Source organism: Ambystoma mexicanum, chromosome 10 (assembly GCF_040938575.1).
Source record: "Ambystoma mexicanum isolate Mex_15411 chromosome 10, UKY_AmexF1_1, whole genome shotgun sequence".
In the NCBI taxonomy this organism is placed as follows: domain Eukaryota; kingdom Metazoa; phylum Chordata; class Amphibia; order Caudata; family Ambystomatidae; genus Ambystoma; species Ambystoma mexicanum.
Genome location: NC_090932.1, coordinates 961,326,457 through 961,352,471, shown reverse-complemented (window position 1 = coordinate 961,352,471; position 26,015 = coordinate 961,326,457). Strand labels below are relative to the sequence as shown.

The following is a 26,015-nucleotide window of genomic DNA, read 5'->3' as shown; positions in this document are numbered from 1 at the left end:
AGTGCCATCTACGTTAAGCGCTCAGCGCTGTCTGAAAATAAGTGGGGCTTTACTTAAGACTTGTCTAATATTCTTTTAAGGGAGTGTATATCTTTTAGTGACCGTGTTTTTGAATTGCTTATTATTAGTGCCTGTGTGTTTTTCTAGATGTGGTTTTAAATAAATAATTATATCTCTTTTACAGCAAGCCCTGGTCAGTGTTTACTTGTTCTATTGTGTGCTCTTGACCTATTGTGAATACTCTGTATACTGCCTAACTCTTCTTGAGGGAAGTCTGACTGCTCAGCCACAGCTACCAAGTGCATCTGTGTGGTACAGACTGCTACCAAGTGGGTTTACTGCCAAACACCTGTAGTCCTAAATCTTTTGCAGTGGTCCCAGAGGGAGCTGCACAGGTTTCTGCCTAACAGGTGCGACAACTTCTGGTTTCTCACAAAGCCCTCTGGCAGACGATGATAGAACTAAAATAGTTGGGAATGGGGGACACGGTCAGAAAGCTGACTTTTAAAACAGGTTTTATGAAAAGGGAGACAAAGCTGATGCTTTGCTGGCAGCTAGGCTGAGGGCGCAGAGAGGACAGATGGGTAGAGCTTGTTCAGGGGGAGGCAGACCAGTGGGTCACGATCTCAGAAGGTATAGCTGAATGCCTTGCCCGTTACTATGAAGAGCTGTACAGAAGCTAAGAGGACAGGGAGCATACGGGGAATTGCACAATACTTGGAGAAGGCCGGGATAACACCAGATAAGAGGGCACTCCTGGAGTCCCCTTTCACATCCGAGGAAAGTCCTGGCTGCCATCGCTAGATTAGCACATGCTATATTAGCCGCAGGTGGACCCCCGAATCCCCCCCCCCCCCAGGAGGATGGCTACACTTTTGGATTCTATAAAAGGTTTGCAGGGTTTTTAGTCCCACATCTGGTTAAACTCTTCAATCATGTAAGGGAGTCGTGGCTACCCTGGCCTCATTTGATAGGGCACTGATAGCAGTGATCCCAAAGGGCGGAAGAGGCCCCACGAATTGTAAATCTATCAGCCCATCTCCCTCCTAAACACAGACATAAAAGTATACACCAGAGCCCTGACCAACCGCTTGGAGGGAATTTCACTGCGACTGATACACCCGGATCAAGTCGGCTTCGTGATGGGTAGGGGTAGACAGGGACAGGGTGCAGTGCGCAAAAGCCTCAATATTATGGAGAACTCCAGGATTAAGGGAGGACCACGTGCTGCTCATCCTTGACTCAGAGAAGGCCTTTGTTCAGGTGGAGTGGGAGTTTCTATTCGCTGTGCTCAGAAAGTACGAATTTGGAGAGACATTCCTGAAAGGGGTGCAGGCAATATACAGAGTCACCACAGCAAAGTGTTCGGCCTTGGAAAGGGAATTAGGCAGGACTGCCCACTGTCACCCCTCCTCTATGCTCTTTCCATTGAACCACTTGGGAACATGATTAGGAAAGTTGAAACAATAGAAGGAGTCAAAATAAGAGGGCTTTAGCACAAATTTGAAATGTGCTATGATATGCTCCTCTATCTGGCCCGTTCCGCCTGACCTATTCCAATGCTTCTGTGGGTGATTCGGAAGTACGAACAGTGGGCTGGGCTCAAGGTCAACACAGATAAATCAATCATTTTCCCATATTGCACACCAGAGGGGGGCCTTGGGGTGGACTACAGGAGCCGAGGATCCCGATTGAGTGGGTAGCGATTAAATACCTGGGTATACAAATTACAAAAGGACACCAAGGACCTCTATGTAGCTAATTTCTCCCTACTGCTAAAGGACCTTTTCGCTGACCTGGACATGTGGTCAAGATTGACACTGTCAAAATTACATTTCTCCCCAAAGTCCTTTAATTCTACCAGATACTGCCTATAGCCATGCAAAATCAACTGGTTCCTATGGCAGGGGAAGAGGCTGAGGGTGGCTTACTCCGCCCTAATATGCTCCAAAGAGAAGGGGTTGCTGTGAGACTTCCATATATTTATAATTATTTCCGGGCTGCGCAGTTCTGGGCTTTAATCCCACTCTTGAGGGGAGCCATGGACAAACAATTGGAAGAGATGGAAAATTACCCGTTTAGGCAGGTGACCCTAGGGGAATGGTTGTGGGCCCCAAAATCGGCAATCCTGCGAAAAAGTCCTCAACCATAGCATACTAGGTCCACTACTAAGGTTATGGTGGACTAAACACAAGATGAAGGGAGTTACTACGTGGCCCTCCCCAATGAGGCGCTGATCCCCCCTCCCCCTCCGATCAGGGATGAAATCCAGGAGCCACTACGCTTCCAAAGGTGGTTCGAGGCAGGTTTGGAAAGTGTGGGGCAGAGGGTATAGGCTCAATATAGGAACTCTCTCAGCTTTCCAGTTCTTGCAGCTGAAGGGGGTCTTGATGTTGGATACATAAAAGGATAGCCTACAGAGAGATCTAACACCAATGGACGGAATATTGAGTAGTACCACTCCACCAAAGGGCTGATCTCGCTAATGTACAGGGCCTTACTGGGGGCCGCAAGGGGAGAACTGGAGATCCTAAGGAAAAGGTGGGATAAAGACCTGGGAAGGGAAACTCAGCACCGTCAACGGCAGCATCTCTGTAATAACGCCCACAGAACATCCATCTCCTGCCAATACAAATTACATGGACCAAAGCTCCTCTACAGGTGGCAATACAATCCGGTCTGCCTCCCCAAAAGGTTTCAGGATTTTCAGGAGTCCAACCCAGCGTGCTGGAGGGGGTGTGGTCTGAGAACGGACTACTGCTAGAGTAGGTTGGAGGGAGGTGGGGGCATCTCCCACACATGCCTCACTTCCTGCTACTGGCAGCAAGGGTTTGCCTTTCCATGAGAGAAAGTAGGCTACAAAGCCAGAGACATTTGTGACATGGAAAACATTACTTGGGACCTACATGAATTGTGTCCCTCAAGTGAAATGGAATGGGCGACTGTTAGCTATGATTTTGTAAAGTGCAACTGGTGTGGGACTTCACAAGTCCTAACTTTTTCTATTAAGCAGACCCAACTTTTAACATAGACCTGTACTACACAAGTTGGTAGAGTGACTGAGCAGCCAGGCTCATCTTAGGACGGGTAATGTGAGCTGTAGAGTAGCACAATAAAATCAGTAAACACAAGGCACCAAGTAAACACTTACACATGTAGTTATATTAAGTTATATTAAATTATTTATATGTACACAAAGCAAATTAAGCATTCTGTAAAACAAGCAGCAACTAACAATAACATTCATTGCAAGATAGAATTCATTTAAACAAGAACCAATGATGCAGGTGAGTAATTATTTTCTATGCTAAACATGTTCCAGCACACGGAATAACATCAATCAAGGTCAGTAGTAGCACTTTTTTGTTCACTATTACAAAACTGGTTTGATGAGGGAAAATGGTTAGAGCTAAAGTAAAACACACTTTCAACTGGTTCAATAATTTGTTTCTCTGAGAGGGATGTAGGCAGTCTTTTAACCCAGCAATAATAGCGTCAACAATTAAAACCTGCAAGGGAACAAGCACCATCAAAGCCAATAGGGTTTAGAAGAGGAGCCTTTAAGAAACCAGGACAGCCAAAGTGAATGGGACAGTTCCAGTTCTGATGCAGATTTTCTTAGAACATTCTTATCAAACAGTCAGTAACTTTTCATTTTATCTTATTTCTTTCTCTTTACCTTTTTCTCTTTTTAATTTTCTTTATGATATTATAAATTTCCTTTTTCTTATTTATAATGCATAATAAATTTGTAAATGTCATTTTTATGTCATGTGAAAAGCTTATGTTAAGCTATAACACATTAATAATAAATTAACTGAAAAATGACAGGAGCTCAAGGGGAGCCCACTTGATGGAGCACAAACTGGAAAGCCTGCACAGGTGAGTTGAGGTCAATACCAAAGGGCTTAAAATAGTACTTCCCAAGCTTGGGAGCAGTACAAATGGCAAAAGGTAGTTATACCCCAGGCCTCACAGTACCTTAGAATAGAAGAGGTTCCAGCTGGATGCATTTCTGATGGAGTGAGGGACTTGGCAGCAATGGATTCCACACGATTCAGCAGCTCTTTGTGGTTTTGGCGCCGTTTTCTCCGCTCCAAAGAGAAACAAATAGCTCTGGTTGGGGTTTCCTTGGTCCTGGACTCTGGCGAGGGGACTCTCGAAGAATACCTTCTCCTGAGGTCTTTGAAGGTGCCCACAAAGTTTTGGCCATATTCGGTCTCGGGAGGACGATGCACCCGATAATGGTCAGGGGTCCCCGGGCAAAGGGATTCTGCAGCCTAGGAAAGTCACAGCAGGTTGGGGGATGAGGTAAAAATGAAACAGGTCTCGAAGCTAGTTGGTCCCACCAGCCCAAGGGAGGAAGTCAACCTGCACAGATCTTCCCAGTCGAAACGAAAAAGCGGTCAGCAAAGCTGCAAGGCTTCATCATTGCTTCTGCGGTCCTGGAAGGTGCTGCTGGCATCTCTGCTCATCCTCTTCGTCAGATAGGATGTTTCAGTGGTTGACTACTGTAGTCCAGTCCCAAAAGCCTCGCCTTTTATGTAATGTCCCATTCATTCACAGACCTACAGCTGTCAATCACAGAGGGGTTTTGGGGGGGTTCAACATCTAGGACACCACCCACCCAGTTGGAACTGTTCTTCGGCTAGGCATGCCTACAAAACAAAAGTCAGTGAAGTTTCGGGCTCCTGCCTCACTTCCTGCCTTCCCAGACACACTGGAGTTTGGAAGTACTTCAAGGCTCAAGCCCGCCAAAGGCAAAACACAAAAAAGGAGTCACACCTAGTTTAAACAGTGTCCAGCCAAAGGATCGGAAAAAAAAGGATCGAATGCTCTTTTTTTCAAAACCAAAAGGACCGGAAAAAAAGGGTTGAATGCTTTTTTATTTATTTATATATTTTTTCGGTCCTTTTGGCGTCGAAAAAAAAGGCATTCAATCCTTTTCGGTCCTTTTGGCGTCGAAATAAAAGGCATTCAATCCTTTTGTTTTAGATCCTATAACCGTTTAAACAACAGAGTAAGAGGCCAGAAGGAAATAAACAAGAAATGGCGAAAAAAGAAGACGGGTGCCATTTTGGAAAAAGGTTCACCCATGGGTGCTGTACTGCAGCTGAGAAATCAACTTGCTGTTACCCTGCACAAAAGGTAGTACAAAGTAACCACTGACACCAGCCATTCAAGTAAGTTAGTATAACAAAAACATTACATGAGAAGTGTGATAGGAGTTACTATGTAACCCCCAGCACTCCACATAGCGTGGTGTGTGCTGGACCCACAAAGGAAAATTTGAATTTGATAAAAGGTATGATATGCAAATGGATATTTCTCTTCTGTGAAAGGTACAATGAGCTGAAGTGTGGCTGCAGACTCTCGAGTGGATACCTTCCCAAAGAACAGGTAATTTAGCCGTGTTCGTTCTCGCAGAGGGGTGCCTATGACAGTTTGACTGTTTAAGGGACTTGGGTTTAGTCACCCTAAATCTCCTTGGGTCATCCATACGTGGACCCCTTGCTCGCTGTGCTAAGAGAGGCACAGCTCCACCTCACTGATAAGGGCCAACAAGGCTGAAACATGTGTTTGAAGTTGCCGTTGGTACTCTTGTTCAGAAGAGAATTGCCATAGCATTTCGGTGCTGGACTGCCCATGTGGGCGGGACAAAGACTGATATGCATATGGGAATTTCCCTTCTGTGAAAGGTACAATGAGCTAAAGTGTGGCTGCGGACTCTAGAGCGGGTACCTTCCCAAAGAACTGGTCATTTAGCCGTGTTCGTTCTTGCAAAGGGGCGCCTGTGACTATTTTTTTAAGATAAAAGGCATCTCACTATTCTTGAGCATGGTTGTTCACCCAAGAAAATGTATTTAAACATTAAGAGAAGTCCAAGGAACATCTCAGTGGCACTTCACAGAGTGTGTTGTGTGTCACTATGCAAAAAGCAGATGAATATGGAGTTTACCAGACTCCATTAAATAGTTAAAAATCCAAGTTAGAGAAAAACATGAGTGAGTATCAAAAAGTACCACTCACCCAGGAGGTTAAAAATCAAAAATATCCCAGATTTTAGCAAAAGAGCGGAGGGTCTCTAAGGTTAAAAGGAATGAGCACAGAAACTGAAAATCCTCCCTAACACTCATACCCGCCTCCCGACCCCCAACCCCCCCCACAGACTAAAGGACAGGAGGATTTTGTCCACAGCTGGATGAATCTCTTGTTCCAGTTGTTCATACTTCCAGGAGAGACCATTAGCATTTTGTTGATTACACCCGGACCTGTGCTCAATGATAGAACCAAACCCTTGGAGGCTGATCAACCATCTGAGCAGTTTTGGATTCCCCTTCATTTGCATTAACCCTCTCGAGGGTTGGTGGTCAGTCTGAATAAGGAAAGCAGAACCATAAAAGTATGGCCTAAACATCTTCAGAGACCAAACAATGGCAAAACACTCACACTCAGTGGTTACCCACCTTGTTTCTCGGTCCTATAGTTTTCTACTTATGAAGCAAATAGGGTGTTCCCTGCCCTGCTCATCCAGTTGACTTAAGACTGCCCCTATTCCTGTATTTGATGCATCCGTCTGTACAATAAAGGATGGAGTATAATCGGGAGCTCTTAAGACTGTAGCATTGCAGAGGGCCTTTTTCAGCCCTTCTAATGCCTTGGCACACTCTACATTCCATCTGACCATCTAAGGAAATTTTGGAGAAGAGATGACATTCATGGGAGAAGCTATGGTGCCATAACTCTCAATACAATATCAGTAGTATCCAGTGATCTCTAGAAAGGCTCTCCCTTGGTTTTAGTATTGGGGGTGGCCCGGTCTTGTACAGCTTGTACTTTACTAGGCAAGGGCCTAATCTCACCTCCTCCTACCTCATGACCAAGGTATACCACTTTGCTCTGACTAATTTGATATTTACTTGCCTTTATGGTCAGAGGGGCCTGTTCAAAAGCCTTCAACACATATCCTAGGGGATGAAGAGGCTCTTCCCTTGCTGGGCCGAACACTTTCATGTCATCCATGTATACCGTGCAGAAGTCCTCTAACCCATTCAGAACATGGTTACCATCCTTTGGAATGTGGCAGTTGCATTCTTTAGTCTGAAAGGCATGGTACTAAATTGGTACAAGCCTCCTTGGGTAGAAAATGCTGTTTTTTCCTTGGCATGGTCTGTCAGTGCTATTCCTTCTCCTCTTCCTCCTCCTCCTCCTCCTCCTCCACTAGAGACATAGCCCTTCAGACGGTTAGTGTGAAAGTCCCTAGGGGCCTCCTGGGGTTGCCAAAATTCACTAAATAATTGACCTCTCCAAGTTTGCCTACAGCTTTGAAGGGTCCTATCCATTTATCCTGTAAGGCTCTCTGCCTTGTAGGAACCATAATTCAAACTAGCTGATCCAGAGTAAACTCCACCATGTTAGCTTTCTGGTCACGCCAATGCTTGACCAGCCTTCAAGTTATCTGAAGCTTCAGTCATCAGTAGTACCATGCTCTTCCTGAGGCCTAGTAAATATTCAGTTACACAGACTGGCTTTAAGGTTGGAGCACTCTCCAAAGGTTGGAGCACTCTCCAAACCTTCTTTGATCTGGGCTAAAGGGCCTCTGACAGGATGGCCATAAAGGAGCTCAAAGGGGCTGAAACCCACTCCAGCTTGGAGGCACCTCTCTATAGAAGACATAGCAGTAGAAGGCCCCACTTTTTCTCAGTGCAAATACCACGCCCTTCATTGAATGCTAAAACCCCTCTACCAACCCATTTGTTTGAGGATGGTGGGCAGTTAAGAACTTGCAAGTTACTCCAACATTTTTTCCACATGGTCTGCATTTATGGGACAAAATCTGCCCCCCCCTGTCAGAGATAACTTCTTTAGGAAACCCAAGCCTGGTAAACATACCAAGGAGGGCCTTATCCACTACTTGGTCAGTAACAGTTCTCATAGGTATTGCCTCAGGGTACCTAGTAGTATGGTTGGTCTACTACAATCAATATAAATCGGTTGCCTGCGGAGGTTGGAGGGTCTAGGGGACCAACAATGCCAATCCCCACCCTCTCAAAAGGAACTCCCACCACTGGGAGGGGCATTAAAGGTGCCACATTCTTGAATTCACTTTTGCCAGAGGTCTGGCTGTTGTGGCAGCTTCTCCAATGTTCATCAACATCTGCACCCATCCTGGGCCAATAAAGGTACAAAAAAAGCATCTTGTTGGTCTTCTTGTAACTCAAGTTGCCCGCAAGAGGGATCTCATGTGCTAGTTGCAGGAGTTTGGTCTAACCTCCTGCGGCACTACCAGTCGCCGGATGTCCTCTGGGGTAGACTCTGTAGGATCACTCAAGAGGAGTCCATCCTCCCAGTATAGTCTATGCTTCCCTGGCTCTTGCCCTTACAGCTGGGAAGCTGTCTGTAGTTTTAGACCTTCTAGAGAGGAACACTGTCTTCTGCTGAAGTCTGCCCTAGAGGGTCCTCCGTCTGCAGCTCAGGGTGGTCTCTAGGATCCAGATCTTTCAAGCAGGCAAGGATCTCCTGCAGCTCTGTCTCACCAGTAGCTGGGTCTTCAGGAGTTGGTTCACTCCATCTCAGCTGGAGGTGGGGTCACTGGGATGACCTGGTACTGTCCTCTCAGGGAAGTCCTTGTTTTCTGAGCAGGTTTGGTTTGAGACACTTTTTCTTACCAGAGACTCTGGATTTCTCCTTGGTCTCTTTCTTCTTTCTAGAAGTAGAAGGATGGCCTGCCTGTGGGTTTGAGATATTGGATCTCTCCTTAATCTCAAACAGAGTCTCTCTTAAAGTTGCCTCTCTGGCCAATCTTGTGAGTTCCCGTTTCTTTTTGCTCAGAGGCCTGCGAGTACTGGACACTACTACTAGAGTTTTCAAGTCATTACCAAACAAGACTCTCCCAGGTACTTCAGATTGTGCACTAACAGGAATTCTTACTTTCATTTACTACACTGAATGGGGGCTGGCAAAATGGAAACCATTTGGATAGGGCCTCCTGCAAGTTTAGTGGGACCTTTGGGTGCCTTACCTACATCCTCAGGTTGAAGGAAACTTTCATCAACCAATGTAATACTGGCCCCAGTGTCTCCAATGGCAGAAGTCTCCTGGCCATTTACAAGTACATTGTCCTTGTAATATTCTTCGATGTTGTCAGGTATGGTATTATACGCACCTATATTCTGTTGTTCCCACAGACCCAAGGACACTAAAAAGATACACTAGCGCTGATTACCCAGCCTTCTTTTCCTTCCTCCTCTGCCCATCCTTGGGCACCTCCAACACTTCTGCAGGGTGTACCTCTGGCCTGTACCCCTCCCCGGAAGTCCTTCAAATGTGGCAACCTGCTCTACATCGCTACTCTCAACTCTCGTTCAGTTGTCAAACACTCAACATTTGATGTCTCCTGGAAGAGCTTGATTTGGATGTACTCGGTCTCTCCGAGACTTGGTCCACGGCCAGCTCAGTCACGCGTTTCAACACTCGCCTTGCTACAAGATGCTCTCCGAACCCAGAGAAACGTTCCGCTAGAGGTGTAGCCTTGATTTTCCTGGAGTGGATCCCTGCTTCGATCATTCCAATGCAGCATTACCCCTTCTTTGAATGCCTGGTCTGCAGGCTCTCCATCTCACCTGGACTCTCTCTCACTGTGGCCACTTTCTACAAGTCGCCTGGCCAGGTTGCCCTCTTCCTCTCTGAGTGGGCTGACCTCTCCTCCTCGCTCCTTGCCTCTACCTCTCAACTTCTCTTCCTCTAAGACTTGAACATCCACATGGATGCTACAGCCCTTCCTCAGGACTCTTTCGCAACCTCTGCAATTCTCTCTCCCTCTATTCTGCCCTCTGGCCGACTCACTCTGCAGGGTGTGATGCTGGAAATGCATTGGAGGGACAAGGCCTCCCTATCCTTGCCCTGTAGTCCTTTTTCATTTGTGTTCTGTATTATTTTCTGCTCAGGAGTCCATATGGGACTCCTGGCAGTGCAGCTCTTCCTATTTTTGGTTTGGTGTACAGACCCATGGGATACCCTTATGGCACCCATGGGAGGGGACGCAACCCTGGGCCCCCAGTATATGTTTTTGGGCACCTGTGTGTGGCCCACAGAGCAGGGTATGGGCTGGTGGCAGCTCCAGGCTGAATTTGACAGGTGCTCCAAGTATCCTCCATGTTGGGATACCCAGGCCCTGCCATTGGAATCCGTTGATTCCTGATCGGAAACAAGGTGGCCCCTGTGGCCTCTTGCTTTCTATTGCCTGTTACCTTGTTTTTCCAAAGTCCTGGGAAGCCATGACTCTGTCCCTTCCCCCCCGACTGGCTGTTGGGTGGAAGTTCCATATATGGTAGTGTTGTGAAGTCCAGGCCAGACTGGCTGGAGCCTTCCCAGTGACTCTGTCGTGGGTACACCCTGTGGGTGGGACCTGGGTGAATGCAGTGTGTGACCAATATGCACTTCTTGCTGTGGATGTCTGGTTTCTGGTGTTTGACAATGACTGAGACAGCCCTGCCCGAAACTGGTATGAATGCAGTGTGGAGTGTTGAATGGCTGGTTACCTGTCCCAATACACATAACTTGTTGTGAGTGTCTGGAGAGAAGTGAATGGCCTGAATGCACTATGCACCGGATTGGCTGCCTGCCTGCATGAATGCCCTTCTGACCGATTGGTTGCCTGCAGAATGAATGGGAGATCAACTAGTATATCTGGGGGCTTCTCACTGCTAGAATTCGTGTTCAAAAGCAGAGTTGACACTTGAAGAGTAACTGGAACTGCTTATCCTTGACGCCCAGCTGAAAGAAGAAGAACTGCAGCTGCATTTGTTTCCACCCGATCCGAAAGCTGTCGATTTTATCAAGGACTGATCCGAGAGAGGACCTGGTTAGGCACCCTCTTCCCGTGCTCCGAGGGACCATCGAGCACTGCTAACCTTTGCCGAAGCTCCCTGGAAGTCAGACCCTCGAAAGGCTGCTGACTGGAGATGGGGGATCGCCGAGGAGAACGAAGTAAAGTACCCGGACATTGACGCCGTCGAAATCCATTGCCGTCGACCAGGGTTCGGAGTATCGCCGTAACCGCTGGAGGCCTGTCCAAGCAGGGCTGCCCAGAAGAGGGGACTGTTTGAAGCCGTGCCGCCGACGACCGGAGCCGCACGCTCCTTTGCCCAACACTTGATTCACGGATGCGCTCGTCCGCACTGCCGCCTGCCTTATCCTGCTGGAAAAGGCCAGGCCGTCAACACGCCGAGGAGCATCCACCGGTGAGTTTCCCGCCACCCGAAGACCACAAAGACTTTGACGACTCGACGCCCTTGTTGGGCCACAGTTCTTCAGAAACTCTTTGCGGTCCTGAACTATCAAACACCGAGGTGCCTCGCACACCACCTCATCCTCACAGAACGATCGATGCCGTGGTCTCGGCACCATCAAACTTTTCATTGACGCCGTCAACGCCAAGATCGCCTTCTTCGACGCCTCTCGACAATCCGTGGCTCCTGCTGTAAAGGGAGTCACTCAAGAAGGATCCATCAACGCCTCCTCGAAGAACTCTGCTCTAACGGGTACATTGGGGGGGTAGAAACCTTATAGAAGGAAATGAGACATTTAGAACAATATATGGACTGGGTTTGTGATATATCTTTAATTTACAGGTTGCCCAGGTGCGGGGGGGGATCTCCACACAGAATTGTGCCTAGTTGTTAGGGGTCAATATTCTGCCCTTTGTTCTAACCAACTGCTTTTCTCCTATATCTATTGTTGGTTACTTTTATTCCTTGATCTGTGTGACATTTGACCAGAGTATAGTTGATGCACTTTAATGAGATCTGATAATAATTGTGGTACCACTTTAGAACTGTATATGTTTGCCATTGTGGATTTTCTGAGCACAAAGTGAGTTATTGTGATAGTGTACATAACCTTAAATATTAATTATATAAAGACTGTGTTTTAACTAATACAGTGTGTGGACATTCCTTTGTGGGGGATTGGGGACTACACTGTACTTAAGAACCAGCCTGCATCACCTCCTGAGAAGCTAGGCTTTGATTGCTCAACCAGCCCTACCCTATAGAGAATCTTGGCTGGGGTCCTCTGTGCCTCTCCTCTGCCATATAGAGAGCAGACGTACATACACCCCCCTACAGTCTTTACACAGGGCACACCCTGGATGTTCTAATCTCCTCAGACCTCTCCCTCGCTAACCCTCTCACCACTCCTCTCTCAGAGTGATCACTTTCTCCATTCTACCCACCTCTCTTTCCCGCTCTCTCTCTCTCTCTCTCTTCCCCGTAGATCAAGCCAACTCCAGCACTGCCACCTATCTTCTCGGTCATCCGACCCATGAAGCGTGCATCAGTTGAGGCTTTCGCCGTTACTTTCCTCCTTCTGCACCTTTGGCTGACTCGGAACCTGACGCAGCTCTTTCTAACCCTCATCTCTCCATCTTTAACACTCTGTATGTCCTTGCCCCTGCCATGAGGATCCGCCTGAAGCCCAAATCCAAGTGCAACTCTTGGTGCAATTCCGACCTTGCCCCCCCTTAAACACAAGTGTAGGGCAGCCGAGAGGAAGTGGAGGGCATCGGGTACACCCCCTGACAAACTGGCCTGTTGCCTGCTCCAAAGGCAGCATAGAGTCTCTGTCCTCTCTGCGAAGAGAGCCTACATCCAAGCCTGCATCTAACAACTCGGCCGAACTTTTCAAAATCTGCAATGCCAATAATAATAATAATAATAATAATAATAATAATAATAAATCCTCCTCCTCCTCCAACGGCTCCATGGCCATAGCAAAAATGAGTGGGGATAGTGCGCCCTCCCCCCTGACGGGTCCCTTTACGTATGGGAATGCTGTCTGTGAGCTGCCCTTTAACCATTAAACTTGTGATTGGATTACCATAATTAGCTAGGACCATGCGAAAGAAAGTCGTCCCACACCCAAACCTCCCCAGAGTCAGCTGTAAAAAGTTCCAGTCCAGGCTGTCAAAAACCCTGGTAGCGTCCAAGGCCAACACCGACATGCGCTGTCCTAACTTCCGGACCAATTCCATAGCATTTATGGCCCTGCGAATATTGTCATATGTATGGCGTCCTTTTACAAATCCGGCCTGGTCCGGGTGAAATAGAGCCAGAGGTACCCCGGCCAGCCTCTGTGCCGAGATCGATGTGTACAGCTTTGCATCTCCATTAAGTAAAGAGCTGGGGCAATAACTTGCACAGTCCGAGGGCTCCCTTCCCGGTTTTAACACGAGCAGCGTGGTAGATGGGCTCATGTCCCCAGAGATTTGCCTCGTATCCCTTATATGGTTAAAGAGTTTTGCCTGGGGACCCAGTAATATAGTCCTAAATGTCTTCTAGTAGTTGTTTCCAAACCCATCAGGGCCCGGGGATTTGTTGCCCTTCAAAGCGCTTATAGCTTCTTCTGTTTCCAGGGCCTCAAGCACCTGCCTGTCCGCTTCTGGGATCTGCAGCAAATCCACTTTTCCCAAAAATGCCACCTGTGCCTCCCTCTCTAGGTTTTCCCCCGCCAGGTTATGCATGAAGTATGAGTGCATGATTTTGGTTATTTCCGCCTCCCCTCTTCCCAGCCCCTTCCCCCTGGTTTTTAAGTTGACTAATATAGTTTTGGGACTTTTGGTTTCTCAATTTGGCCACCAAAAACTGATTCGCCTTATCCTCTTTTCTATAGTACATTTGTCTAGTCTGCAGAAGGAGTTGTGCTGATTTATCTGCGAGGCGTGCCTCTAATGGAGCCCTGGCCCTCTTAGGTTCCAGCCAGGCCTTTTGTGAACCTTTCCTTTTGTGTTCCGCCTCCGCGGACCCCACTGCTGCTTCCAATTTCTGCCTCACACGTTCTTTTCTCTTCAGGAAATTTGCGATTTGTGCGATAAACTCACCCCGTACTACTGCCTTACTGGCATCCGAAATTCTTCCCCAGTCTAAACCTGGAGTAGCGTTCTCTGAAATAATTTCACAGAGTGGTTTCCACATGTGACCCAAGGGCCTGATCCCTTAGGATCAGCTATTCTAGTCGCCATGGCTTGCGGACGCATGGGAGCGAAACCATTGTGTCCACCCTAAGGTAGACAGGCGCATGATCCGACAGGCATCTTATCCCCATCTCCAACCCTGTGACCTGAGAAACCAAAGTGTCCGAGATCAAGTTCATATCTATCCCCTATGAGTAGTGAGTGTATGACTTGTCCTGTGAGTGAAAAAACCTGAGATACAATTCTCTGAGAAAGCGGGCCAGAGCCTGCCTACATTTGTTGTCACTAGATGTAGCCTCGAGAGTCTTATCCATTGGGGCATCCATCATGAAATTGAAGTCTCCCCCAATTAGGACCTGTCAAACGCACCACTCTGCAACCTTGTTTAATAACCCCAGCAAAAAGCAATTCTGTTTTTCATTAGGGGCATAGACTGCAATCAGGGTTAACTGTTGTCCCATCAACCATCCCCCTACCCCCCCTCAGTATCAGGTAGCAGCTCTTGGAATCCCGCCTTATAAATTCCTTCTCAAACTGTACCCCTCTTGCAATCAATATGCCCACTCCCCTTTTCTTCACCCCACTTGAGGCTAGATATTGCATGGGAAAGGGTCTATGTTTTAACCTATGCTCATCTCCCGGCAGTAAGTGTGTCTCTTGCACTCATACCACTGAGACTTGTAGTTCCGTTAGCCTCCTCATGATCGATTTTCCTTTGACCAGGGAATTCAACCCTTGTACGTTCAACGTCACAAATGTCATATCAGCCATGTCCAGGTTGCTGTGACACACAAGCCATCAGCCCTCTAAACTCTTCCCAACCACTGAAAATCAAAATTGCCTTGTGTATTCCATCAACCTTTTTAAGTGTCAACTCTAAACCCCCCCCTCCATGTTCCCAACATTCAACTTCCCCATCAAACCAAAAGAAAACCTTTACTGTAAATAAAGGGTCTGAATACACCCCGTGCTAACCACCCCTCAATTCGCCCGTGACTTGCGTCACCTTAATACTCCCTTATTAGCCACTTTCCTGTTAGGAGGGGGCCTGCCTTTTGGCAGCTGCCCTTCTATTCCCGCTAGTTCTCCTCCTTGCAGTCAGAGCAATACATTATGCACGGCTGGGTCACATTCGCAAATTCCTTCCCCCTATATTTGCTCATGAAGGGTCAGAGGCCTTCGTCTCACTGCTGCGACCCTTTGGGCGAGGGCGATTTGGCCTCCATTTCTCCTTCTCTGGCCGTGTCTCCTCCCCTGTGTTTCTTTTCAAAATTCCTTTCCGGTCACTTGCTCCCATATCTTCATCCTCTCTCATAAGCTCCTCCATCTACTCTTCCTTCGAGATTGTATACCGCTGGACCCTCCATTCGAATCAGAGCCCACTTGGAAACATCTATCGGTATCACACCTCTTTGGATCTCATCCAGTATGTAGCAACCCTCAGGCGTTTCCTTTTCACTGAGGTAGCTTGGGTTAAATCCTGGTAAAGTAGAATGGATGCCGCCTGAAAGCGAACCAGTTCCCTTTTTCCTAGCTGCCCTCATAATATCTTCTTTTAATTGGAATAGACTAACCCAAGTCAGCACATCTGGGGTCACATTTTTTGCTTAGCTGGTAGTACGAGGAGTATACCCTGTGAGTGAGATCTAGGATGATTTATTTCTCTTCTGCTGAGCCCAGGCTGTGTCGGAACCAGTCTATCACATATTGCTGCAGGCCCTAGACTGCTAAGATGTTGGGATCCCCCTGATGCGCATGTTACGCATTGACCCGTTTTTGGCGTCCTCTTGTTTACACTGGACTCGTTCCAACCGTTGTTCCAGTGTAAGCACCCTCTTAGCCAGCTCATCGTGTTCATGCTCTTGTTCTGCCACTGTGGTGTCCACCTAATTGACTCTTCTTTCATTAACGAGAACCTTTCTGTTGAGGTCCGTAATAGACTTGGCTAGTTCAGAGGCGCATTCTTTAATGTCCTTTTTCAATTCCAGTAACATTGCTGTCAGGTCTAATTTCCTTATCGGTGGATCCTCTTCTTCATGGAGGCACTGATTAGGGGGTGAATGTATTTGGGCGGCAGTTTTCTGCTGGGCGCGTTTTTGCACTTCTGCACCTTGCATTAGGGCTTTGATATACCCAGATGCTGGCCCCTTCTGTTTTGCTGCTTGTTTAGCCATCCTTCCTTCCTCCGGGGGGCCCTGGGCATCCCCAGGCAAAGGCCCATAAGTATGCAGTGTGTCGCCTGCCGTCCCAGACTTGGCCGCTCTGCTAGTTGTAAGTCTCTAGTGCCACAGGGCCCAGGTCCCTCTGCTGGACCCAAATGCGCTGAGTGGCCGCACTTCAGCCGGCCCTGGGAGTGATCCGCCGCACTGGCCCCGTAGTCTTGCACGCACTCCCTTGATCCTCTACCCTTGTCTCCCCCTCCGGCGTCACTCTTGGATCTCCACTCTACCTTCTTTGGTGTCCTCCTCTTCGCACCCTGACCCCTCCGATCGAGGGCCTAACGCCTCAATACCTGCTCCTGCGAAGCTCCAGCACTAGGGGGCGTGGGGAGAGAGAGCCAGGGGCTCCAATATCCACTGTTATCTGGATCCCAGACGGAATCCAAGGGCATGACTCTGTGCCCCCTCCACCAGCTTGGACTGTGGTCCCCCACAGGTTAATGTGCCTTACCATGCCCCCTCAGGTGATGGGTGGGTCCCACTTTTGTAACTTATTTGGGCCTTTGACTCCTCTGTCCTCTCCCCGTTGCCAGTGCTCCTCCTCCGGGTCCCCGTATCCCTTGTACAGCCATTTGTGTTCTGCTCCTTCACATTAGGGTCCTTGGTGTGGGGGCCTCAGCTTACATTGTTTCTTTCGCAGCTGTGCCGTGCACAATAACCTGGGGGTGTCCTGGAGTCCCTGTGACCTGCCCTCTTCCTATCCCTCTTCAGCCCGTCGGCCGCCTCCTGCCAGGGCTGACCCTCTGGAGTCTTCCACCTCCTTTATCCCTCACCTTAGGCTGCTGCTCTCGCTCACCGCTCCTCCCCCAGGCTTCCTAGTGATGGCCTTCAAGCTTTCGGCTCTCTGCTCCTCCGGCAGACTCCGGTGCTCCGCCGCCATTCCTCTTACCTGGGGGGTTGAGGGGCCTCCGCAGCTCAGCTCTGCAGCCGCCTGTCCCGACTCAATGGGACAGTTGCCTCCTCCCTTCACCTGTCGGAGGGCACCCATCAGGCGGCAAGACTCTCACCTCATTGCAGGTCCCAGTCAGCACACAGTCCTCCCTTCTTTTTCTGTCGGCGCATATATATTTAGCATGAGCTCACCATCTCTGCTCCGTCCTTCAATCGTACATCTCGGTCGCCATCCTGCCACGCCGCTGCGCGGGGTTTGCTTTCTTTAACCTTCGCAAGTAACATGCATGTGTTTTTTATTTTCTTTGGAGGTACCCCAGACATTCCGGTGCCGGTGCCACGCTTACTAGCCCATTAAGTTTAATTTTTAAGGAAGAGTTTGGGCCTCAAGACAGGGTAGGATTCAGGAGCTCACCAAGGCTGCATCTGTCGGCTTCCTCAGCTGGCCATGCCCCCTAAAATACTACCTTAAAACACAAACTCAATTTAAGGAGTAAATGCACTGTTTGAGGTATTGTTATGAATAAAAAGAGAGGAACTTCCAGCAAAATCAAATTTCAACCTTAAGATCTCCACGCCTGTTGCCAAAGGACTGTGTAATATGCCTGTGTCCAAGGATGTTATTTTTAGGGAATAGCTGCAAAGCACAAAGGGAGGCAGATGGCTAAGTCATGGACGTGAGACATATTTCTCTTAGATTAAAGAAGAAAACATTCACAAGAGCCAAGTATCGGACAATTAAAAGTGTATAAAGTCTATACAAGATAGAGTGAGCAAGTCTCTCGAGGCCAAGAGGAGCAGTGACACCCAGCATAATTTGATTAATCAGCAGTAAGAGGTCAAAATGGACAAATGTGTGGTCTCTTCACACGTGATCGAGAAGGCGAAAACAAGGGCTATGCATTAAGCTTTGGACGAAGATAGTGATGTGCTTGCACTCCCTTGAATGTCCCAGAACAGAGAGAGAGCAGGCTACAAGGCCAACTACAGATGGGAAGCTTTGGCTCATGGACGGATTGATGAGAGATGGACTAATTGGGAAAGTGGGGAGTAATCGGACGTGACCCAAGCACCCGAGTTTTGTTTCCGTGCTAGCCGAGCCTAAAGTCCAAGGTTGGGTGGGTCTATGGGCAACCTGCTATACAATGTTGCACAGACCAATCTGCTGCCCTTTTGTCCGCTATAATCAGTATTCTACGTATTTAGAGGTATCTTACAGATAGGAGACACAGCCTACATGGAAGGGTCCACAGCCTGATTCAGCTGAAGGCGGGCAGACAGAGCTTCCAGGGCAGACAGAGTTTCCAGTGCAGACACAGTACACATCCTATCCAAGGAGGAGCACAGACGGAAGGTTTCCAGTTTACCAAGAAGATAATACACCTGCAAGGGATTTGGTTTAAAATCCTCATAATTACAAGCAAGGGAGCTCCATTTTGTGGTCTCTACACACGTGACCTGGAAGAACAGGACAATGACTAGTCACTCGAGGTAGATGGAGGGAAGCCATTCCCATCGAACCAGAGGTGGAAAGATACAATTGCTGCACAGGTACAAAACTGGATGCACTCTCTCAGGGCTTAGGCAATCAGCAATGGCAACACATAAATGGGGACACATAGCATCTTTGTAATCGTTCCAACTGCCTTGAAAAGGTCCACTCAGTCTGGTAGCTGTCCAAGGTGCGAAGGCTGGGAAGACACCATTTACCCAACCCGTAGCCACCTTTCACGTTAAAGACATATTATGTTGCAGTAGCCAATAGTTTCTCCACGTTCCTGCAACTTTGTATTTGTTACCTTTAGAGGTGGTGCTAGGAGTAGCCACCTGATATGGTGATCCAATGACAAAACTAACCCATATATATATATAATATATGTAGTTTCCCTAAACTGACCAATCCCCATCCCTGATAGGTTTTGGAGGACGTACCTTGTGTTTATGACTTGCATATGGTTAAAACGGTGTGACACACGTTTGGAGGACAAGAGCTATGGGAACTATGTGCTATTCTACTGTGAGCCCTGTCATTTTTGTTGGATAATAAAGACAGTAAAGTTTGCCTTCTCGCTACACTACTTCGAACACTCTCACTCAGTTATCTTGCATGCACACTCGCCACAAAGTACCACTTGCACTAACCAACCAATGGACCACCTTTTCTTCAACACGCCACCACACTACTGTGCAATGTATTTCCTCTTACAGGTCTCTTGGTCTGCCACCTCCTCCTCTGACCTCACCCGAATAACACAGACCTACCTTCCTGTCCCTCTTCTAATACTCCCACTCCTTCACCCATTCGATTTCTAGCCCTAAACAATCTGTTCTTTCATGCCAGCTCAGGAGGGGTTACAAGATTTACTGTTTACAAAAAAGAAGCTAAGCCCTGCCTCGTTCTTCCATGCAGGGGCACAGTGCAGCAAAAGTGGCGGCTCACATTTGCAAGTTTCCCATTTCGTGTTAGATCCCTAGTTAAATATTGGGAATTAGTCAATCTTGTAGCAAGCCGCTGTGCTGCAAAGTGATATACGTTTGAGGGGTTCCGTTGCTGCTGCCGGAGCACAGCATGGGCTTGCACTTGGCAGTGCGCTGCATTCGTTGTGGCCACTGAGATACTTATTCTCTCTCCTTGCTGGTTCTCTTTCTTCTTGCTGCATGGGGAACTTTTCTTAATTAAGTACAACAGTCAAAAAAGACTTTATAAAAATTATTTCAATCAATAATAGAAAACATTTAAAAGGAATATAAATACAAGCAATTATAAAATGTACATTTCATCCAGAAAACTTTATATAGAACCCCAACACGTAGAAATATGATAAAATAAATAAATGTACGTCAGTACCCATCATGTACTGTTCCCATATGTTGAAAAAAGATGCATCCTAATTGCAGAAGCTCCTTACTGGCTATGAAAAAAAATACAAGAAAATATTGCTAATTTTTCAAATTTTTTATAATATAATTTAGCTTCTAGATTGTGCTGTGTAGACATGTTAATTTTCTACCAATATTTAAAATCCCCCTGCATGTTACTGAGGTCATTAAGCTGAAAATGTCAGTTCAACAGAATTTCAACAAGTACACAAAAGCATTAATTCTACATATTATTATAATCCTGCTTTAAAGGCACATCATCCAGGTAGTTCTCTACTTACTCGATAGAAACAACGACAGCATCAACATCTTCTGCTACCTTTCTGCAAAGATGGTCGTAGGATCTCAATCCTAAAAATTAAAAAAAAATTTAAAAAAACACTTAATATGGCATGCAAATGGTTTAAAAAAGTGAAAACAGGTACACTTATACAGGGTTCAAAATTGAGGGAAGCTGGGAGCTATTTAGCGCCTGCTTTTAGCCCAGAGGAGCCTGGTTAGGTTGAGACCAACAGCTACCAGGAGCTACTTGTGGCACCTCAGGCCAACTGATGCGAACTCTGTGAATTTCAGACAATAAAGAAATAAACCTTAGGACACATCTATACGACATTTAAAAGCATAAGCGGTAGTAAATAATGGAAACAATTATGTTTTCATCTTATGTGTAAGTTAGATTTGCGGATCACTATGTACTAGATCCTCGTTCCCCAGTGGTATCTCCTGGTCACTGGTTAATGTTGGATACAGAGGAGCTACCTTTTGCTCCTGCTTATTCAATCTTAATTTCGATCCCTGGTAAAATAACTTTTATAAATCACTTGATAGCACTACTACATGTCAAAAACTGTGGTTTGTACAAAGTGTTACTATTGCTCAATTTAATGGTCCTTAATTCACCAGCCTCACCATGGTAAAAGGCCGAGCTGCTAGGAATCGAACGTATGACCTGCAAGTTGATGACTGCTCTCAGAATCAAGCGCTTAACTCACTTAGCTATCTGACCTGTCAAAGAAAATATGATGCCTCATAAGAATTTGAGACCTACTCCAAATGCAGCTGGTTTAGGAATGCATGCTCACCAACAGTAATCACTATGTTCTAATAAACCAGGCATTAAGTAGTAACCCCGGATGGGCACAGTCTTTACCATCCCCAGTATCGTTAACGTAGCCCAGCTATTACCTGCCCTGGTAAAGCCCCTCCGCCCATAGTATATGGAACAAGTTACTTACCTGTAACTGTTGTTCTCCAGCATGGGTCTGGCATGGATTCACATGCTCATGAATATTCCCTGTCGTCAGGCTGGGAATCCTCGGTAAAGAAAAATCAGTATCAGTTTAGTTTCTGATCTGTCTTTCGTAGTAGTAACCAATCACTGATCTCTGCGTCATACTGACCACAGCCAATGACTGCCATCTCCCTAAGCCCCGCCTCTGGCAGCCATCTTCAGATTTGGTAGCACGTGAAGTGGCAGTATGACCAAGTGAAGAGCCGCAGAGGGGAAGGCGGGAGGGTTTGCATGTGAATCCATGCCAGACCCATGCTGGAGAACAACAGTTACAGGTAAGTAACTTGTTCCTTCTCCAGCATGGGGTCTGGCATGGATTCACATGCTCGTGAATAAAAGAATACATAGCAGTACACACATGCACAACCACGGGAGGTGGCAACAGGCTCAACATTAAGCAATACAACAACTCAACATTCAGCATCTCTTACCTTCTCACCAGGCTCACCTTAGGCGAACAGGTTGCGCAGCACTGCTTGGCTGACCCTGGACTCCTCCCTGGAATCCCGGTCGACGCAGTAGAATTTTATGAAGGTGTGCGTCGACCTCCACGTAGCAGCCCTGCAGATGTCCAGCAGGGGCACACCAGATAGGAAAGCCGTGGTAGCTGCGATCGCTCTGGTGGAGTGGGCTCTCGGACGGCCAGGCAGCGGTCGGTTTGCCAACTGATGACAGTACACGATACAGCCGGAGAGCCACCTGTAAATGGAAGTCTGACGGCACCTTGGGCATGAAGGAGGGGTGCGTCCTGAGCACTACCCTCGTGTCGTGAAAAGTCAAGTACGGGGGCTTGCAGGAAAGGGCCTGGATCTCTCCCACTCGTCGTGCAGAGATGATGGCCACAAGAAACGCTGTTTTCCACGACAGGAACTTCAACGGAGCTGAGTGCAGAGGCTCGAACGGAGGTCCCATGAGCTTGGTCAGCACCACGTTGAGCTCCCACGCCGGGGCCGGAGCCTTCACCGGCGGGAACGATCTGAACAGTCCCTTCATGAATTCTTTCACCAGACGATGAGACCACAAACACGTCCGTCCCGTGGTTCTGGTATATCGGGAGATCACAGCAAGATGAATCTTGATGGAAGCATGCGCCAGTCCAGCCTTGGCCAGCGTCAGTAGGTACGGCAGTACTTGAGGAGCCGTAATCCGTAGAGGGTTAATCTTCTGTGCATGGCACCAGACAGAGAACCTCTTCCATTTGTGTCCGTAGCATTTAAGAGTTGAGGACGCCCTGGCCTTTCCAAGAACCTCTCTGCAGTCGGCCGGTATGTCGCAGCCTCCAAACTCTAACGCTGCAGGAGCCAGGCCTGCAAGTTCAGCGACTTCGGGTCGTGATGGAGGATGGCGCCTCCTTCCCTGGAGAGAAGATCCGCGTCCACTGGCAGCTTGATTGACGGGGACGCTGACAAGTCCAGAAGGTCCAGGAACCATATCTGCCTCGGCCACGCAGGTGCGACGAGGATAATCCTGCACTGTGACCTCTTGAGCTGGATGATGAGCCGGATCAGCAACGGCAATGGAGCGAACGCGTAAAGAAACAGGCCCTCCCAGGGGAACGAGAAAGCATCGCCCAAGCTCCTCGGCTGGGGAAACCTGCTGGCAAACCTCCGGCACTTGGAGTTCGTCGCCGTCGCGAACAGATCGATCTGGGGAGTGCCCCACCGTCGGAAGAGGCAGTCCACTAGATCCTGTCGTAGCTCCCACTCGTGGCACGAGCGCAGCTCTCTGCTGAGCGAGTCGGCGATGGTGTTTTTTATTCCCGCCAGATGAAATGGCACCAGAAACATCCCTTGGGCGACGGCCCAATGCCACAGATCCTGCGCCTCCTTGGACAGGGCTGGGGATCTGGTACCGCCCTGCTTCCTGATGTAGAACAAGGTGGTGGTGTTGTCGGTGAAGATCCTCACCACCTGGCCCTTGAGGGATGGAAGAAGGGACCTGAGGGCCCAAAACACTGCCTGGAGCTCCAGGACGTTGATATGGAGGGACTTCTCCGTCGGGAGCCAAAGGCCTCTCGCGTGCAGATTTTCGGTGTGCGCTCCCCACCCTTCCAGGGAGGCATCCGTGGTCACTGTCTTCTGGTGGCCCGGGATCTGGAAGTCCATGCCCGCCATCAGATGCGTGCGGGTGGCCCACCACCGGATCGCTCGTCGGAAGCTCTCGTCGAGTGTGATCCTGTCCTCAAAGCTGCCCATCGTCTGAATCCAGCGCGCGTCCAGGAACTCCTGTAACAGGCGCATCCGAAGCCTGCACAGGCGGATGAGATAAATGCAAGAAGACATCATTCCGAGGAGGGATTTGATGGACCTCACCCTGGCCGCGTCCGCAACCAGCATCCGCTGCACCTTGCCCAAGATGGCCCTCGTCCTTTCCTCCGACGGAGAGGCCAGAAGCGCCACTGTGTCGAGTTTTGCTCCCAGAAACAGCGCGTCCTGCGCGGGCACCAGGTGGGACTTGGTGTAGTTTATGGAGAATCCCAGGTCCGTGAGTAGTTGGATGGTCCTCGCCGTGTGCTCCGCGGCGAGTTACCTTGTCTTTGCTCGGATGAGCCAGTCGTCCAGGTAGGGGTAGACGTGGATCTCCGCCAGGCGCAGCCGCGCCACCACCGGTGCAAGGCACTTGGTGAACACCCTGGGTGCCGACCTCAATCCGAAGGGAAGGGCTCTGAACTGGTAGTGACGCCCTTGGACCACAAATATGAGAAACATTTGGTGTCCCTCTAGGATGGGGATATGGAAGTAAGCATCCTCCAAATCCAACGACGACAGGAAATCGCCCTCCTCCAGCTGACCCAGGACGTGCTGGAGGGTGACCATCCGGAACTTCTGTGCCTCGATGAATTTATTCAGTCGTCGTAGGTCCAGGATGGGACGCCATCCTCCCATCTTCTTCTTCACAAGGAAGTATCTTGAGTAAACTCCGGAGCTCCGAAGCCTCTTTGGGACGAGCTCGATGGCGCCTTTCTCTCCAAGAGAAATTGAGGGACGTGATGTTCCTTCCTGGCCACGGGGGGGACGTGCGGGCACTTCTTTAGAAACTCGAGCGTGTGACCCTGGGCCAGGGCGTCCAGCACCCAACGGTCGGTGGAGATGGAGTCCCACACGCTGACGAAGCTCGCCAGCCGGCCTCCCACCGGGGTGCTTCGGTGGTGGCCCGACCCCACGGCCGGTTCAGTCCTGCTTCGACGAGGCCTTGCCGCCTTGTCCTCCCTGGTGACGACGGCGGGGTCCGCCCGACTTGCCTCGTCCCCTGTAGGCTTCCTGTGACGACGAACGGGCCGCTTGACGATAGGTGGAAAATCCACCACCGGAACCTTTGGAGGCACCCTGTTTGCCTCCGCCGCTCCGAAAGGGCGGCTGTCGTTGCTGGAGAACACCAAGAGCCCGGGCCGTCTCTGTGTCCGTCTTGATGGCTTGTAGGGAATCGTCCACTGTTTTCCCAAACAGGTTGCTCCCGTCGAACGGCATGTCCAAGACTCTGGTCTGCACGTCCTGCCGGAAGTCAGTTGCCTTGAGCCATCCACACCGTCTAAGGCACACGCCGTTGCCCAACTGGCGAAATCCAGTGTCAGCGATGTCCGTCGCTATCGTAATGGCGTGGTCCGACGCCACTTCTCCTTCCTGCAGGATCTCTAGGGCCTCCGCCCTCTTGTCGTCTGGTAAGAAGTCCAGCAGGGGGTCGATTTTGTACCACAACTCCCTGTCGTAGTGGGCTACGATAGCCAAGGCGTTGGCAGCCTTAATCGTCGTTGCTGCCGATGAGATGACTGTGTCCCATCGTGTCCAATTTCTTCCCCTCGCCTTCCGGCAGGGAGGTTGACGTAGAGGCCGAGGGCCCCCCCCCCCCGCTTTCTTCCTGGCTGCCGCGGAGACGACCGAGTCCGGGGTCGGCTGTGCCCGAAGGCACAAGGGGGCCGCGTCCGGGACCCGGTACTTCTTCTCGTACCAATCCCTTCTCGCAGGCGTTGTGGATGGGTTCCTGAGGGCGAGACCCTCATCCCAGATTTCGTCCAGTAGAGGTACAGCGAGGACCGTCTTATCAATGGCGCGAGACCAAGAGGAAAGGAAACCTTCCTTCTCTTCCGAGCAGAACAGGAAAAGCTCGGATACACTGGCGATCATGGCATGAAACGATCCAATCTCGTCGGGCGGGGAAGCCCGGGGAGGAGGTGACGACGGGAGATCCTTGTCGTAAACCTCGTCGTCTGTACCCGTCGCGGCCGTGTCAGTCCCCGTATCATCCCCACGGGCCGTAGACGGGGAGGAGGGCTAAGCAGGCCGCGATGGTTGAAAAGGAGGTGGAGGATGAATCCTTCTTCTCTTAGGAGGAGGGCTCCCAGAAGGGCCTGGCTCCGGGTCCCCCGTCGGGAGCGGTTCCTCCGTTGGTGGTAACGGCAACCTCGTCCTTATCTCCGAGCATAAGGACTGTATAGCCAACAAAATGGCCGCCGAGTTGTCTTGCGGCACTGGTTGAGGGGATTCCGACGGGCGGTCAGGAGCCCCGTCGGCACCCTCGACGTTCTCGTCGTCTCCTACGTCGGTTCCCTCCGGACGGGCTGGTCTTCTTCCACGCCAACGCCGTGGCTTAAGACTTCGATCAGCTCCTCTTCAGAGGTTGAGGCCGAATCCACAACGACCTCCTGCCCCCTCTTTTTCTTCTCCGTCGGAGGTTTCACGGGGGTCCTGTCGATGGGCATGAAAGAGAACTCCCTCCGTGGTGGCAGGGAGACTCTGGGCCCCGAGGTCACCACCACTGCTGTAGC

At 49.3% G+C, this 26,015-nt stretch overlaps 1 protein-coding gene across 1 annotated transcript in view; it reads right to left on the bottom strand.

Moving 5' to 3' along the window:
• The window catches only part of NCEH1 (neutral cholesterol ester hydrolase 1), a 384,956-nt gene that overhangs the window by 86,708 nt on the left and 272,233 nt on the right, over nt 1-26,015 (bottom strand). Inside the window, exon 3 of the mRNA XM_069618733.1 lies at nt 20,244-20,313. Within this exon, the coding sequence (XP_069474834.1) occupies nt 20,244-20,313 (70 nt within the window). The remainder of the gene's footprint in view (nt 1-20,243; nt 20,314-26,015) is intronic.